General features: G+C 23.9%; 1 protein-coding gene across 1 annotated transcript in view; it reads right to left on the bottom strand.

Annotated features, from left to right (window-relative positions):
* Positions 1-14,314, bottom strand: part of LOC136083883 (outer membrane protein alpha-like) — a 51,900-nt gene extending 37,586 nt beyond the window's left edge. Inside the window, exons 1-4 of the mRNA XM_065803799.1 lie at positions 14,173-14,314; positions 13,899-13,997; positions 13,621-13,719; positions 8,769-8,867 (exon numbers count right to left, since the gene is read on the bottom strand). Of these exons, the coding sequence (XP_065659871.1) occupies positions 8,769-8,867; positions 13,621-13,719; positions 13,899-13,955 (255 nt within the window). The 5' untranslated portion in view covers positions 13,956-13,997; positions 14,173-14,314. The remainder of the gene's footprint in view (positions 1-8,768; positions 8,868-13,620; positions 13,720-13,898; positions 13,998-14,172) is intronic.
* Between the last annotated feature and the right edge of the window lie 19 nt (positions 14,315-14,333).

The raw sequence follows: 14,333 nt of genomic DNA, 5'->3' as shown, positions 1-14,333 counted from the left end.
AAACGAACTATACTACCAAAACAAACAGTTCAAGAATCTGGAGTCATAGCATGCCATGACATTAGCAATCAGCTGACAGGTGACAGCACAAAGGCAGAATTTCGTTGACAGGTTCCGTTTTGCAGCGGACAAAACAAATGCAATTGTTTTGGTTTTTTTCATTTTCTTAAGTCTGGTCTGTGTCAACGTTATGGAAGTTTTTTAATAATTAAAGGAAGTATCCAAAAGTTTCCAGAAGTTTTCAGAAGCATGCATAAGCTTCCAGAAGTTTCCAGACGAAGCATCCGGAAGCATCCAGTAGCATCCAGAAATATCCAAAAACAATCAGAAGCATCCAAACGTATCCAGAAGCTTTTAGAAGCATCGGAAAGAAGCATCTAGAATCTTCTAGAACAGGATCACACAAGTTCATTTTACAATATAAGAGACATGTAAATCGACATGTAATTCATTCAGGATATGGAAGTCAATCAAGTCAGTATTATCAAGACAGTTTATTAAAGTGAGTTTATCAAAGTGTTTTATCGAAGAACATCAATACAAGAAGTTTAATACAACAAGTGTTTCATTACATCAATACAGTCCATATCTAACCAAGACATTGTGTTCCACAAAGCATTATTGTATCATCACAAGATAAATGTAACACGGTAAGCCTTGAGAGGCGTGAACATTTATTTTTATTATTTTTATGACTTTAAGTGCAAAAATGGCTCCCGATAATCTTGGATTAAAACTGAAAAAGAAAAATATTGGCGATTACGAAAGTGGAATGTCACAAAAAAGTATTTGCGATAAATATCGCGTGAAAAAATGGATCGTATCAAGACTATGATCCAAATTTCGTTCTACGGGGACTTTGGCAGCAAATAACAAAGGTGGAAGACCGCGTTCCACCACATCTGGAGAGGATTCTATGATTGTCAGATCCATCAAGAAGGATCCCTGAATATCATCAGTCAAGATACAAAAGAAATAAGACCTGCCTGTATCGGACCAAACAATCAGACGACGTGCTGTTGAAGCCGGATTGTTTTCTCGACGCCTAGCAAAGAAACCGCTGATTTCACTAAAAAACCAGAAGAAAAGACTCCTGTTTGCTACATCTCATTTTGAATTGAATGTTCAGAAATGGCGAATTGTCCTGTTAAGTGATAAATCGAAGATCAACATCATTGGGAGCGATGGCATTTGCCGTTTACGTCGACCGGCCGGAAAACGCCTCGATTTACGTTACTGTCATAAGAACGTGAAGCACGGTAGAGGCAATTTATTGGTCTGAAGGTGTTTTTCTGCTAACGGTCTAGGTCCAATTCATCGAATCTATGGAATAATGGACCGTTTCATGTATAAAAATATCCTGAAAGATGTTATATTACTTCATGCTGAATGGAATATGCCAAAAAAGTGGGTTTTTCCGATACTGTATACATTTACGTATATATATATATATATATATATATATATATATATATATATATATATATATATATATATATATATATATATATATATATATATATATATATATATATGTTTATGTATATGTTTATATTTATATATATATATATATATATATATATATATATATATTTAGATATGAATATATATATTTATATATACTACAGCATATTTTTGTGAGCTCTTGCTCTCTATTTTTACTTATCTAAATTGATATATCTTTTTTAAATATAAAAGATGAAAACGAAGCATAATGATTGAAAACTTTGCCGCTCCATCTCAAACCGTCAGTCGATATAGCAGCACTCTACTATGAGTCAGGCTATTTGTCATTGGATAAAAGCACTGAAGCCCCCGGCAGCAGGCTTTTTAAGTATGACGTCACGCTGCTAACTTAAATCAGCAGTAGAAGATATACATATATATATATATATATATATATATATATATATATATATATATATATATATATATATATATATATATAAATATATATATATATATATATATTTATATATATACGTGTATATATATATATATATATGTATATATATATATATATATATATATATATATATATATATATATATATATATATATATATATATATATATATATATTTCTTAACAAATAAATTATGTTCAAACAAAAAGCCTTATAGGGTTAGTAAATGCAAATAAATATTTGTAAATCTTTGAACTTTATTGCAAAACTTTTCATACAATTAGAATGCATAATTTAAAACAAAAATGTGTAGGGTGTTTTCCTAATATTTTACCAATGGCAAATATTATAACCATAGAACTGCCTGCAACATGAAAACTCAGGTTTTTTAATTTATTTACCAATTATGTAGACACATAACCAAAAATACCAACATTTTTAGTTATGAATATAACAGTAGTGTTTTGATTTGTTTTTAAACCAACAATATAAGTTTTAAATAATTTCCAACTTTGTTCATTTATTAGCTAATTTATTTCGTTTTCTTGATAGGAAAATTTGTTTACAAAAAACAGTTGTAAAACTAGCCATATTAGAACTCACGGACAAAATATTTTTTATGGTACTAATTTTACGATAAACCAGTTTATAATAAGTAAATTTTAGAAAGAGCTTTTGGACTCATTTTTCAAAGTATTATTTAGTTTTAGTTTTATAACCGTAAAATCAGAGTTTTATGTAGGGCAAAGTAAATATATTTTAAAATGTGATTGAAAAGATTTGAATAATTAATTTTACTTGTTAGTTTTAATTGTTACTTAGCTGCCGAAGATACGGATATAATTTAAGTGTTACATAAATTAAGAGTTAAGTTTTTGTAATGCTCTTGACTTCTTTCCTGTATAAGAGTCAAAATATCATTATCAAAGTAAAAATAATTTAATTTAACTTTAAATATTTAATATAAATATAGAAAACAACCCCAATATCAGAATCACAATGTGTAGTTGTTGTCAAAAGTTTTTATTTTGTAAGAGATAATAAAACTTACTTTATTTTATTCATCAAAGTCAAAAAAAAAAACAAAAAAAAATAAATTTAACTTAAATGTTTAATTTTATGTATTACTAATACTATTTTCAATATGTTTCCTACAAAAAAATACCCAAATGAATTTTCTTGCTACATCAATTTTAACGTAACCTATTTTTTGTTCAAGTTTTTTTATTTTTGTAGTTATTTGATTATTTTTCATCGTTTTATATTGGTCATAACATACTTCTTTCAAAACAAAAAAAAAATAATATTGAAAGTATAAATTCGGGCTCAATGAAAAGATTGCATTGAGACTTTGTCTTCTTTACCTTCTGTAACTGAATGTTTATGAAAAATGTAAACTAAACTTTAATTGCTCTATAGAATATTGAAAAGAATAATCTTGATTATCAGAATGATATATATAAAAATGTCATTTGTTTAGCTTGTTTTTTCTCAATGAATAGACCTTTCAAACACCGATTAGTGTTGCTTAAACTTTTTATTTTTTGTAATTCTATCAAATATTTAAAATAATTGTTTTCGCTTTTAATTTGATTGAAATTATGCAAATCAAAAGTTCTTAGATTTCATAATGTTATTTATAAAGAAAAACTTTTTTCTCTTATTAATTAAAACAAAAGTGTATGCCCTTATAAGCTTTAAGAAAGTTTAAAGTTATTCAGTTTGTTAAACAAGTTTTCCTAAAAATAAAGTAATCTCAAAGAAACACAGTTTATTTAACAATCTTAATATAATGCCTTCCAACTTCAAATAATGTTATTTTGAATTAGGTTTATTATATCTAGTTAAAAATTGCAAACCCAGTTAAACGCATGATACCAATTAAACGAATATTTAATACAAAAAATTTTTTTCTTAAAAAATTTCATTATAAAAATCTCACGATAAAATCAAAACAATTATAATTTACATTTAAATGTATTTAAAATATCTTCATGAGATTATATTAAGATAATTTTTTAATACCTAACTACGAGATAATAATAATTTTGTTTTAAGTTATTCACAATTTTAGACTAAAAACATGTATTGCGTTTCTTTGAATAAAGATTGAGTTCAATGTAGTATTGTACGATTATCAAATAGTTCTACATAGTTTCTTGCAAAGTTGGTATCATATTATGATTACATGAAAACATGTCAATCTCTTATAAGCTTATAACAATTATCACAAAATCATAAATAGATAATTATTTAATAACAAACTATTTGAAACAACTCAAGTCTTATTTTCGTTAAGTTGGTTTAAAATTTCGGAATATAATAGAAGTTGGGTTTTGTTCCTTAACAGAATCTTAGCTTTAAAAATTTGTAGTTATCATCTTCTAGAGTTTTAAACAAAAATGGAGACCAGTTTTATATCATCGAGCTCATTGTCTAAATTTCAACATAATATCTTACTTTCAACTATCTTTAAAAACATTATATTTTTTAGGAGTCAACAAGTTAGACAAACGCAACTTTAATTGCTTTTGCAAAACTTAACTTAAAATGTGAAAGGTTTTTGAAATCTTTTGCTTCTTTATATTACTTTTGAATTTATGTTATAAATTGTTTCAACGCATATATTTAAACGTAAAAATATTTTATAAAAACCATTAAACGCAACAGCCTTGTAGCAAAATGTTTGCTGAACAATTTCATATTATGATATAGAAAAACCTTAGAAGTTAATGAGTTGCAACATTTACTAACAAATTTACGCAAAAATCATGTTTTTTTAGTTTTCAATAAAGCCTCAAAGTTTATATAAGAAAAATTTAAGAAAGATTGTAAAAAGAGGAATCCTTAAACTTTAATTCTGATTATTTCAATTAAATATTGACATGATTTTATTTTAATTAAAACAAAATTTAAAATAAAAAAAATTAGTAAAATTATTGCAAAGAAAAAAATTAAATTTGATAAATAAGTTAAAAAATGTTTTCAATATATATATATATATGTATATATATATATATATATATATATATATATATATATATATATATATATATATATATATATATATATATATATATATATATATATATATATATATATATATACATATATAGTGTTTGTTGCATTTGGGAAGAGTGGAAGGAAAAAATTGATTCTTACGCCAACACATACGTCACTTTTAATTACTTTTGACTTTTGTCCAACATTTGCGTGTATCAGAAAGTTAAAACCACTAATTTAATTAAAAGTTAATCGTTTTTTAAAAAAACCACAAAAACGCAAATTTAATTGACCGGAATGTTTTTAAAAATTTTTTGAATGTCTTTAACAATATAAACAATGTTTTTATTTTTTATTTTTTTAATAAAATGTTTTTATTTTAATTGTTTTTACTGTTAATCATGCGCGGAGTGCTGCTACATGTGCTTTAGCTCTACCCGCAAGGGAGTGCTGCTACATCTACTGAGGGTTTGGCTGGGGCTGGTAGTCTATCAAAAATAAAAAATAAAATTTCGGTTATGCATTTTAATTTTTAGTTTTTGCCAACAAAATATGGAAAAAACTTTCTGACAACATATAAGAGTTATAAATATATATATATATATGCATATATATATATATATATATATATATATATATATATATATATATATATATATAATATATATATATATATATATATATATATATATATATATATATGTACATATATATAAGTATATGTATATGTATATGTAACAAACAAATTATAAACAAAGAGCGCTATAGAGTTAAAACATAAAAGTAAGTATTTGAAAATATTTGAGCTTTGTTTTAAAACTTCTCTTACAAATTAAGTAAATGAAAAGTTACAGGGCGTATTTATATAACTGAATAACTAAAGACCTGGAGGTCAATAGTTTTTATGATCTTGTGTTTATATTTAACTTGTATTGAGACAACATTGCGTTAAAGAACATCAAAGGATGTTTTAAATAACATGTTATAAACTAAAAATGCTTTAGATAAAGTTTTTTATATATTTTGAGAAAAGTTAAGACATTTGCTCATAAAACAATTTAAACTTGCTAGGCTGAAACCTTGTTGAAAAACAATTTAATTATATATTAAAACCAACGCAAAGTTGAAAAACAATTGCAAGGTCATCTAAAACATAGCCTTTGTTTATTAACTCTTTTTGAGGAATTTAAATATTTTTCTTATGATTTTGGCAAAAACAACAACTTAAAAGTGTGTTTTAATTTAAGAAATTTTTTGTTACAATGATACATTGTATAAAGTAAAAACTTTTTGTTTAGGGTCACATTATTGTGCTGGTTCAATTTTTAAAGTTTCAATAAATCAAAATAATTATAACCACTTTTTAATCATAATCTACTTTGTTTTAAGTTAAAGCATTTAGGAGAACAGCGTAAAAGTTTTCAGTTAAACAAGTTTTCACATAACACCGATATAATTAACAACATCATTTTTTTTGTTTTTATAATAAATTAGTTTGTCAAATAATTTTTTTGGAAGATTGCTTCTTAACTTTTATTAATTACCATTTTTAAAAATTTTTATTTATTTTATTTTTAACCTTGTATTGTAAATGATTGCATTTTGAGTAAAAAAAAAGAATTGTATACAGATATTTTTCCTCATTACTTTATTTCCTAAAGAGCTAGATTTACTTTCAAGTTTGTACATTTTTTTGTCATTTTCTCAATAAATGATATTTTAAACTGTTACTGACACGTTAACAAATATATTTTTGACCTGTTAACAGTTATGTTAGGAAAAGTCAGTTGTGACAACGAAAAAAAAAATTGTAATTATTAAATTCAATACAAAAAAATAAAAATATCACACAATTGTTTACTTTTTGTCTACGAGGTTCAACACTAAGTTTAGACTGAAATAATAATTTTAATAAAGTTTTTTTTATTACATTATTTGCATATGAATCTACTTTGATTTTAAGTTCTTTTAGGTTTATAATCGCAACTTTATTATTTGAATTTTTGTAATGCTCTAAATATGTTTCCTGCATAAAAGTTTAAATATGAATATCATATTCTTAGAAATTTAATCTTATCATACATACCTAATATTGGTGAAGAAAATATCTAAATATCGGAATCTTATTTTGTAGTCATTGTCAAAATTGTTTTGTTTTTAATTATATTTAATTATAATTAAGTTTAATATAATTTTTAACTCAAGGAAGGTCGCTTGCTACTTTCTTTGGTGAAGAAATGATTTTGTTTTAGAGTACACTCAGTTTTGTAATCATTTCCACATTGCTTGACAATCTATACTCTTTTTGATAGATTTGCGACTTCAAAATTAGTTTTTTTTTTCTTTTTTTTGTAACAGATTTTAAAATTCACACCATTTTATTCGTTAAATAAAAAAAAAGTCAAGCATACAATAAAGCATCGGCGTTACCGCACCAGAGGTAAAAAATTTCGGTAAAATGCGGTAAAACGCTTATACGCATTTTTACCGCACTGCAGTAAAATGTGTAATATGCATTTTACCGTATGCGGTAAAAATGCGTATTACATATTTTTACGCTTTTATTTATTACAGAAGAAGGTAAAATTGCATAAAATGCGTAAAAACTGTACGATTGCGTAAAAAAGGTAAAACTGCGTAAAAATGGTGAAAATCGGAAATTCTGGTAATATGTGATACAAGATAGTAAAAACGGTAATTGCTATGGTAAAAATAGCGAAAAAATTACTTTGTTTTTATCGAGACAGATAGTTGTTAAATAATTAATTACCTACTAAAATTAAACTAGCCTTCCATATAAGCTTGACTTAAGTTAAGAAAGGCTAACAGTTTGAAAGTTCTTACTTTAGTGTTCTGATTAATATATCAAACCCATTATCAAATCAAACAAGTTTATGTAAATATGTAATATTCCGATGTTTTTATCAAAAAAGTCTCATGCTAAACAAAAAAATATATATTTTTATTTGAAACTTATCAATATTTGAGCTTAAGGTATAAAACTAAATTGTCATCAGTTTCTTAATTTTCATATAGCCGTTTCTTATTTCCGCCGCAATCAATAAATTTTCTTGTGGTACATATATTTATTTTTTATGAACTATCTACTACTGAAACGAATGTTCTCAGTAAGAGGTATGACAGTTACTGATTTTAGGCATAATGTAAAACCAGAAAACACTAGCATGTTAGTTTTTGTGAGTCAAAATAACGCAAGGAATCCTTTTAACCTAAGCAATTGGGAAAAAACTTGCGAAGAAGAGCCATATGAATTACCACATGTCACTTCCAACTAAGAAAACTCACCAACAGGGAAGTTCACATATTCAAACTGGTCCTGAACCTTTTGAAGTTAGATACCCAAGAGAGTCATAGGACTCTAGCTCAAGAAGAAGGGTATGAAGGAACTCAAGTTGAAGACCAAAGTTGAAATGTCTCTTTGTTTATTTTTTAATAATAACTTGTTTGTTTAAACTGTAAATGTAAAATTTACTAATAAAAATACAAAAAACAATTTAAAAAAAACCTCGTTTATTTTTTCGGTAAGCAGCAAAAAAATTCGATAAATTGTGATAAAAAGCGGTAGAAAATGATAAAAACGGTAAAAAGTGATAAATGCGGTAAAAAGTGATAAATGCGGTAAAATGTGATAAATGCGGTAAATTTGCGTATTACGCATATTTACACAAAATTACCGCGGTAAATGCGCATTTCTAGGCATTTTACGCAAATTTACGCATTTTTACCAACGCTATGGTAACGCCGATGCTTAGATTCAATATAAAATATTATTTTTTGTGTTACCTGTATTATTTTCAATTATGTTTGATACAAAAATGTACACAAATTATTTTTCTTACTATTTCATTTTTAACGGTATCTACTTTGTTTTCAAGTTCTTTTATTTTTGTAGTTATTTTATCATTGTTCATAGTTTTATATTGGTCTCGACTCATTTCCTGAGAAATAAAAAAATATTCATGAATTATTATGAAAAATATAAACTAAGCTTATGTTTTTTCATAGGAAAATATATAAATTTATATATATATATATACATATATATATATATATATATATATATATATATATATATATATATACATATATATATATATAAACATAAATGTATATATATATATATATATATATATATATATATAGTATATATATATATATATATATATATATATATATATATATTATACTATATATATGTATATATATATATATATATATATATATATACATATATATATATATATATACATACATATATATATATATATATATATATATATATATATATATAAATATATGTATATATATATATATATATATATATATTATCCAATTTTTCATATATATATATATATATATATATATATATATATATATATATATATATATATATATATATATATATTATCCAATTTTTCAACCAAAAATTGAAAAATTACGAGTTTTTTATATCTTAACAAAATTAAGCTAGGTGTCACTCATACATTTAAAAACTAGTCATTGGAGTGAAAGCTAAATAAAGTAAACAAACAAAAAAAATTAACAGCAATAATAATAGATAAATGCAAGCGTAAACTAAGTTATTTAAATTGTCATAATAATAATAACGATGAAGCTATAATAAGTTAAATAATAAGACAAAAAATATAAAAACACTTAGTAACAACAGCAAACAAAAACACTCAATAACAACAGCAAACAAAGACGCTCAATAACAATAGCAAACGAAAATAAAAATGATTAGCAAAACAACACAAATAAAAACAAACTTTACACAAATGAAAAGGCAAAACACAAAAACAACAAAATGAAAGCAAAAGCTACAAAACGAAAATAAAAACACAAGAACTTATACAAAAGAAAATTATATTAAAAAGTTAAAATATTCTTATGTTTATTATAGTGAAAAAAAAAAGGTGAAGAAAGTTTAATAAAGTAGAAAACAGAGAGCAACAATACAAATAATTGGCAACAAACGCACAAATAATAAAAAACTCTACGCAAACAAAAAGACGAACACAAAAACTACAAAATGATAGCAAAAACTACAAAACAAAAATGCAAACACAAAAACTTTTACAAAATGTAATAAAATAATCTTTTGTATTTTTGTCTGAAAAAAAAAGTGTCGAAAAATTGGTAGCAGTTTATTTTTACGTTTTAATTAGTTCTTTCTAATATTATTTCGAACTATTTTTGAACTTTTTTCTTGTAAATTAGTACTTTTCTTTTACTTTTTTTGTTTTGTTTTTATTTTATTAAATCTGTTTATTCTTTAATTTATTTATTCATTTTCGTGTTTTATTATTCTTCAATCTTTTAATTCGTTTATACCTTTCAATAATTTGCTTATTTTACTTTATTTTTACCTAATCTTTATTATTCTTCAAAGAAATTTCCTTCGCCTTTCCTTTTTTTTTTTACTTTTCACCGTTAAATAAACGCTTCCGCCATTGGCGATGTCATTACATAGAATGAAAATATGAATATACTTGAATATATATACACATACTTTCCTTTAGTTAAGGGTTTAGAACAGCAGTTTGTGGTAAGAAACAACTCTTCGCGTGTTTATGGAATTTAAACTGACAAAATTAAGGTTAGATTATTACCTAAGGCATTAACTTAACTGCAGTAACTAATTAATATTAAAATACGCAACAACGCAATTTTAAAAGACTACCATGATATTCAAAACATTGTTAAAAATTGTTATAAGTATTTTTAGAAACATTCTAAATATTTTCAGAGACATTCTGAATGTTTTTCTAAACATTCAGAATGTTTTTTTTTTTTCAATAAAAATATTCCAAATGTTTTTATTTTTTTTTTTTACTGTAAAATATGGGTAGAGTGTTGCAACATCGACAATCTCATAGCCTGCTGCTACAAGGAAGTGCTTCTACATTGACTATCTTATAGCCTAGCTCGCAACGGAGTGCCGCAACATCGACTACGTTTCAAAAAGATTTAATGTTATCTATTGTTTAAAAACAAAAACAAAAGTTTAAATAATCCTTTGCTTGGTGTTGGTTGTTTTTATTTTTCTAATTTTTATAGCCTGTTTTCTTTTTTAAAAAAAGCTAGAACTAAAATGACTGGTAAAATAATTTTTTTAGCCCAATTTTTCTTTTTTAGTAAAGTGTTCTTTTTAGTTTTCTTTTTAATGAAGTGTTTCAGTATTGTCTTTTTAGAACATTTTAACAAAGTTATATTTTTTAGACCCTTTTTGTAAGTTCAATTAATTTTATTTTTTATATAGTAAAATTATTGATCGTAGAAGAGTTAATGAGAAAAAAGTTTTATTTATGTATTTAGCATGAAAGTTAAAAAATAAGACTGTTTGTTGTGGACATGTATGTAGATATACCTAAATTTGCGAATATTTCAGTACATTTTATATTTCTCTATATCTATATGTATATTTTCTGTTAGAACACAAATAAAAAATAGAAAAAGTAAAAAAAAATTCTGCTGGAAATTGTTAAAAGAATACTCTGTTATGCTTCATTTTAAGGTATCTGAATATATATTAATTAGAAAATTTTTATTTTGTTATTTAATATTTTCACTTTTTTCATTACTAGATAAATACATTGACTCGTATAACTTCATTTTTATTAGCAATGTTGTGCATTGTAGTCTGCATTCTTTATTACATTAAAAACAGTTGATACTAATAAATGTTGTTTTATATATTAACTAATTTAAGTTTATTTCTTAATCGGTTTCTAGTTTTTTGTTTAGTAAGTTATATATGGTTATATATCTATATAAACTTATAAAAAGATATGGATTTCAATAAATCTTGAATTTAGTTGTTATAGAATTTTATTTTAAAAATTATTATTCTGAATAATAAAATTATTCTAATTTTTTATTTTTTATCTTTGACCGCACTGGTAAACTAGTTTTTAAACTAATGAGTTATATTATAGAGGTTTATATATATCATATATTTTCTAAAGAAATTTTTTTTTTTTTAGATTATCTTGCTTTACATTTTAAAAAGTTAAATAAAATTATTTTATAATTAAGAATTCAACATTTTGTATTTGTTTTATTATTAAATAACATCTTTGTTATTATGGTTGCAGGTTTTTGTTGATATTTACTTAAACATTATTATTTATCTCTTTTTAGAAATGTTTTTACAACTTTAGACAATAATTTGATATTCTTATTTAACTCTTTTGATTTATTTATTTTATTCTTTAACTCTTACTCTTTTATTCTTATGTTCACTTAAAATAATAGTGAATAATTTTAGAAAAAAGATCATAATTGTTTAGATTCTTTTGCGTTTATTGGTAACCACGGTAGCAATACTACTGTTAATATGTTTACTGATAATAATGAAATGATATTAGGCTTAAACAAGTTATTAGAAGAAATACTATCAACTTAAAAATATTTGATAGTTTAGTAAAATGATTAGAACTAGGTGAGCTGAAATAAAGTGCTGTCAAAAACAGAACTAAATGCTGCATAGCAAGAAGAAATGAGTTTATACCTAAATTAAAACATTGTGGTTATGCATCGTGCTTTTACAAGATTTACAGGACTTTATATATATCATAATTCAAATAGCAATTTTTTTAAATTTATTAGAATTTTAATGCCTGGTTTTATTTTGCTTTATTTTCTGATAATGTGATTTAACCTATGAATCGCAGCCTGCCGTGTTTTAAAACATGTAGTCAAGTTTTTCCATTGTGTAGGTAATCTTAGACCAGATCAAGATATTCCAAGCCATAGTAGAATTCAAACACAAAAAAATTTTTATTTGCGTAATTTAAGGTAAATCAGTTACAAATAGTAAATTGTAGTTAAACCTTTGAGATTTATTTCTTGAAGTAAAATTTAATTATACTTGCATAACTATCCGTAAATATCAGTATTACATTTGGGGCAAATCAGATATATACTTAAAAGTTTTTAATAAACATAGTAAATTGTTTTTCCTAATAATTCTTCCTTCCTTTGTATCTCTTTAATTCTTTAAATATTAGTGTAACTTTATTAAACTTAATTTAGTCAGAAAAATACTCATTGTTTAATTAAACAACTAAGATCTGAAAATAAACAGTTTTCATGATCTTGTCTTAGCGACTAATTAGTATTGAGGGAACTTTGCGCAAAAAACATCAAAAAGAATTTTTTAGCAAATAGTGCGCAAAAATAGCTACTTTAAAGTGTAATTAAATTTAATAGAATTTTTGTTTAAATGATATAATATGAAGGTCGAAGTTCGTTTTTAAGGTGACATCATTCTTCTGTTTTATTTTTACTAAATAATAATGTAATAAACTTCTTAGTGTATAATATTAAACTTTAAGTTTAATTGAAAAAAAAAACAACCAAAAACTTTCAAGTTTTAAAGGTTTTTTAAATAAGCACGAAAACACCAACAATCGAAATGATTTTTATTTCTTTCTATAATACGTTGCTTTATAAGATAAAAAATTTAAATGGTTGTTTCAAATTATTTGTTATTACACCTTTTTTAACTTTTTATATTTTATTTATTTCTAACTTTTTTTTTTTTTGTATATCATGTAATGCTCGTTAGATGTTATATAGCTAGTGACATTACAATTATAATTTGAAAATTACATAGCCAATTAATAGTCGTATTAACTTAAAGTTTTTATTAGGTTAAAAAAACTGTAATTAAGTGTTCATTCTCACCACTTTTCTTTCTAAAGAATTTATTTTGTTTTCTAGTGTGTTCATTTTTTTTGTCATTGCCTCATTGATTGATTTTTTGAACTCCTCCTGACCAGTTTCCTGAATAAAGAATAATTGACAAAATCATTTTTGACAAGACAAAATCATTTTTGACTAAGAAAAACAAGAAATTTATATTATAATAACAAATACAAAGCATCACACAAATGTTTCTTTTTGTAAATAAGGATCAAATCTAAATTTAGATTAAAATAATAGTTTTATAAGGATTTGTATACCACATTAAGTCCATATGAATCTAATTTGATTTCATGCTCTTTTAGTATTTTAGTCATTTCTTCATTATATGAATTTTTGTAATAATCTTGAATCGTTTCCTGTATAAGAGTCAAAATATAAATATCAAATTATTAGAAATTTAATCTAACTTTACATATCTAATATAAATAAAGAAAACAACTTTATTATAAGAATCTTAATACGCAGTTGTTGTCAAAATTGTTTTATTTTAAAAATTGTTGAACATAAATACAATCAAGTAAAGTCTTTCACCACTTCCTTTGCAAGAGAATTGACTTTTTCTTTTAGTGCATTTAGTTTTGTAGAGATTTCTTCATTGCTTGACTTTCTATACTCTTCTTTGTCTTTTCCCTTCGTCAAAATTAAACAAAAACGTTTCTTTTTTTGTAAAAGATAATAAATTTTGAATTATT

The sequence above is a fragment of the Hydra vulgaris genome, chromosome 08, assembly GCF_038396675.1.
Source record: "Hydra vulgaris chromosome 08, alternate assembly HydraT2T_AEP".
Taxonomy (NCBI): domain Eukaryota; kingdom Metazoa; phylum Cnidaria; class Hydrozoa; order Anthoathecata; family Hydridae; genus Hydra; species Hydra vulgaris.
Note: the sequence above shows the minus strand (reverse complement) of the source record. Positions and strands in the feature narration are given on the sequence as shown.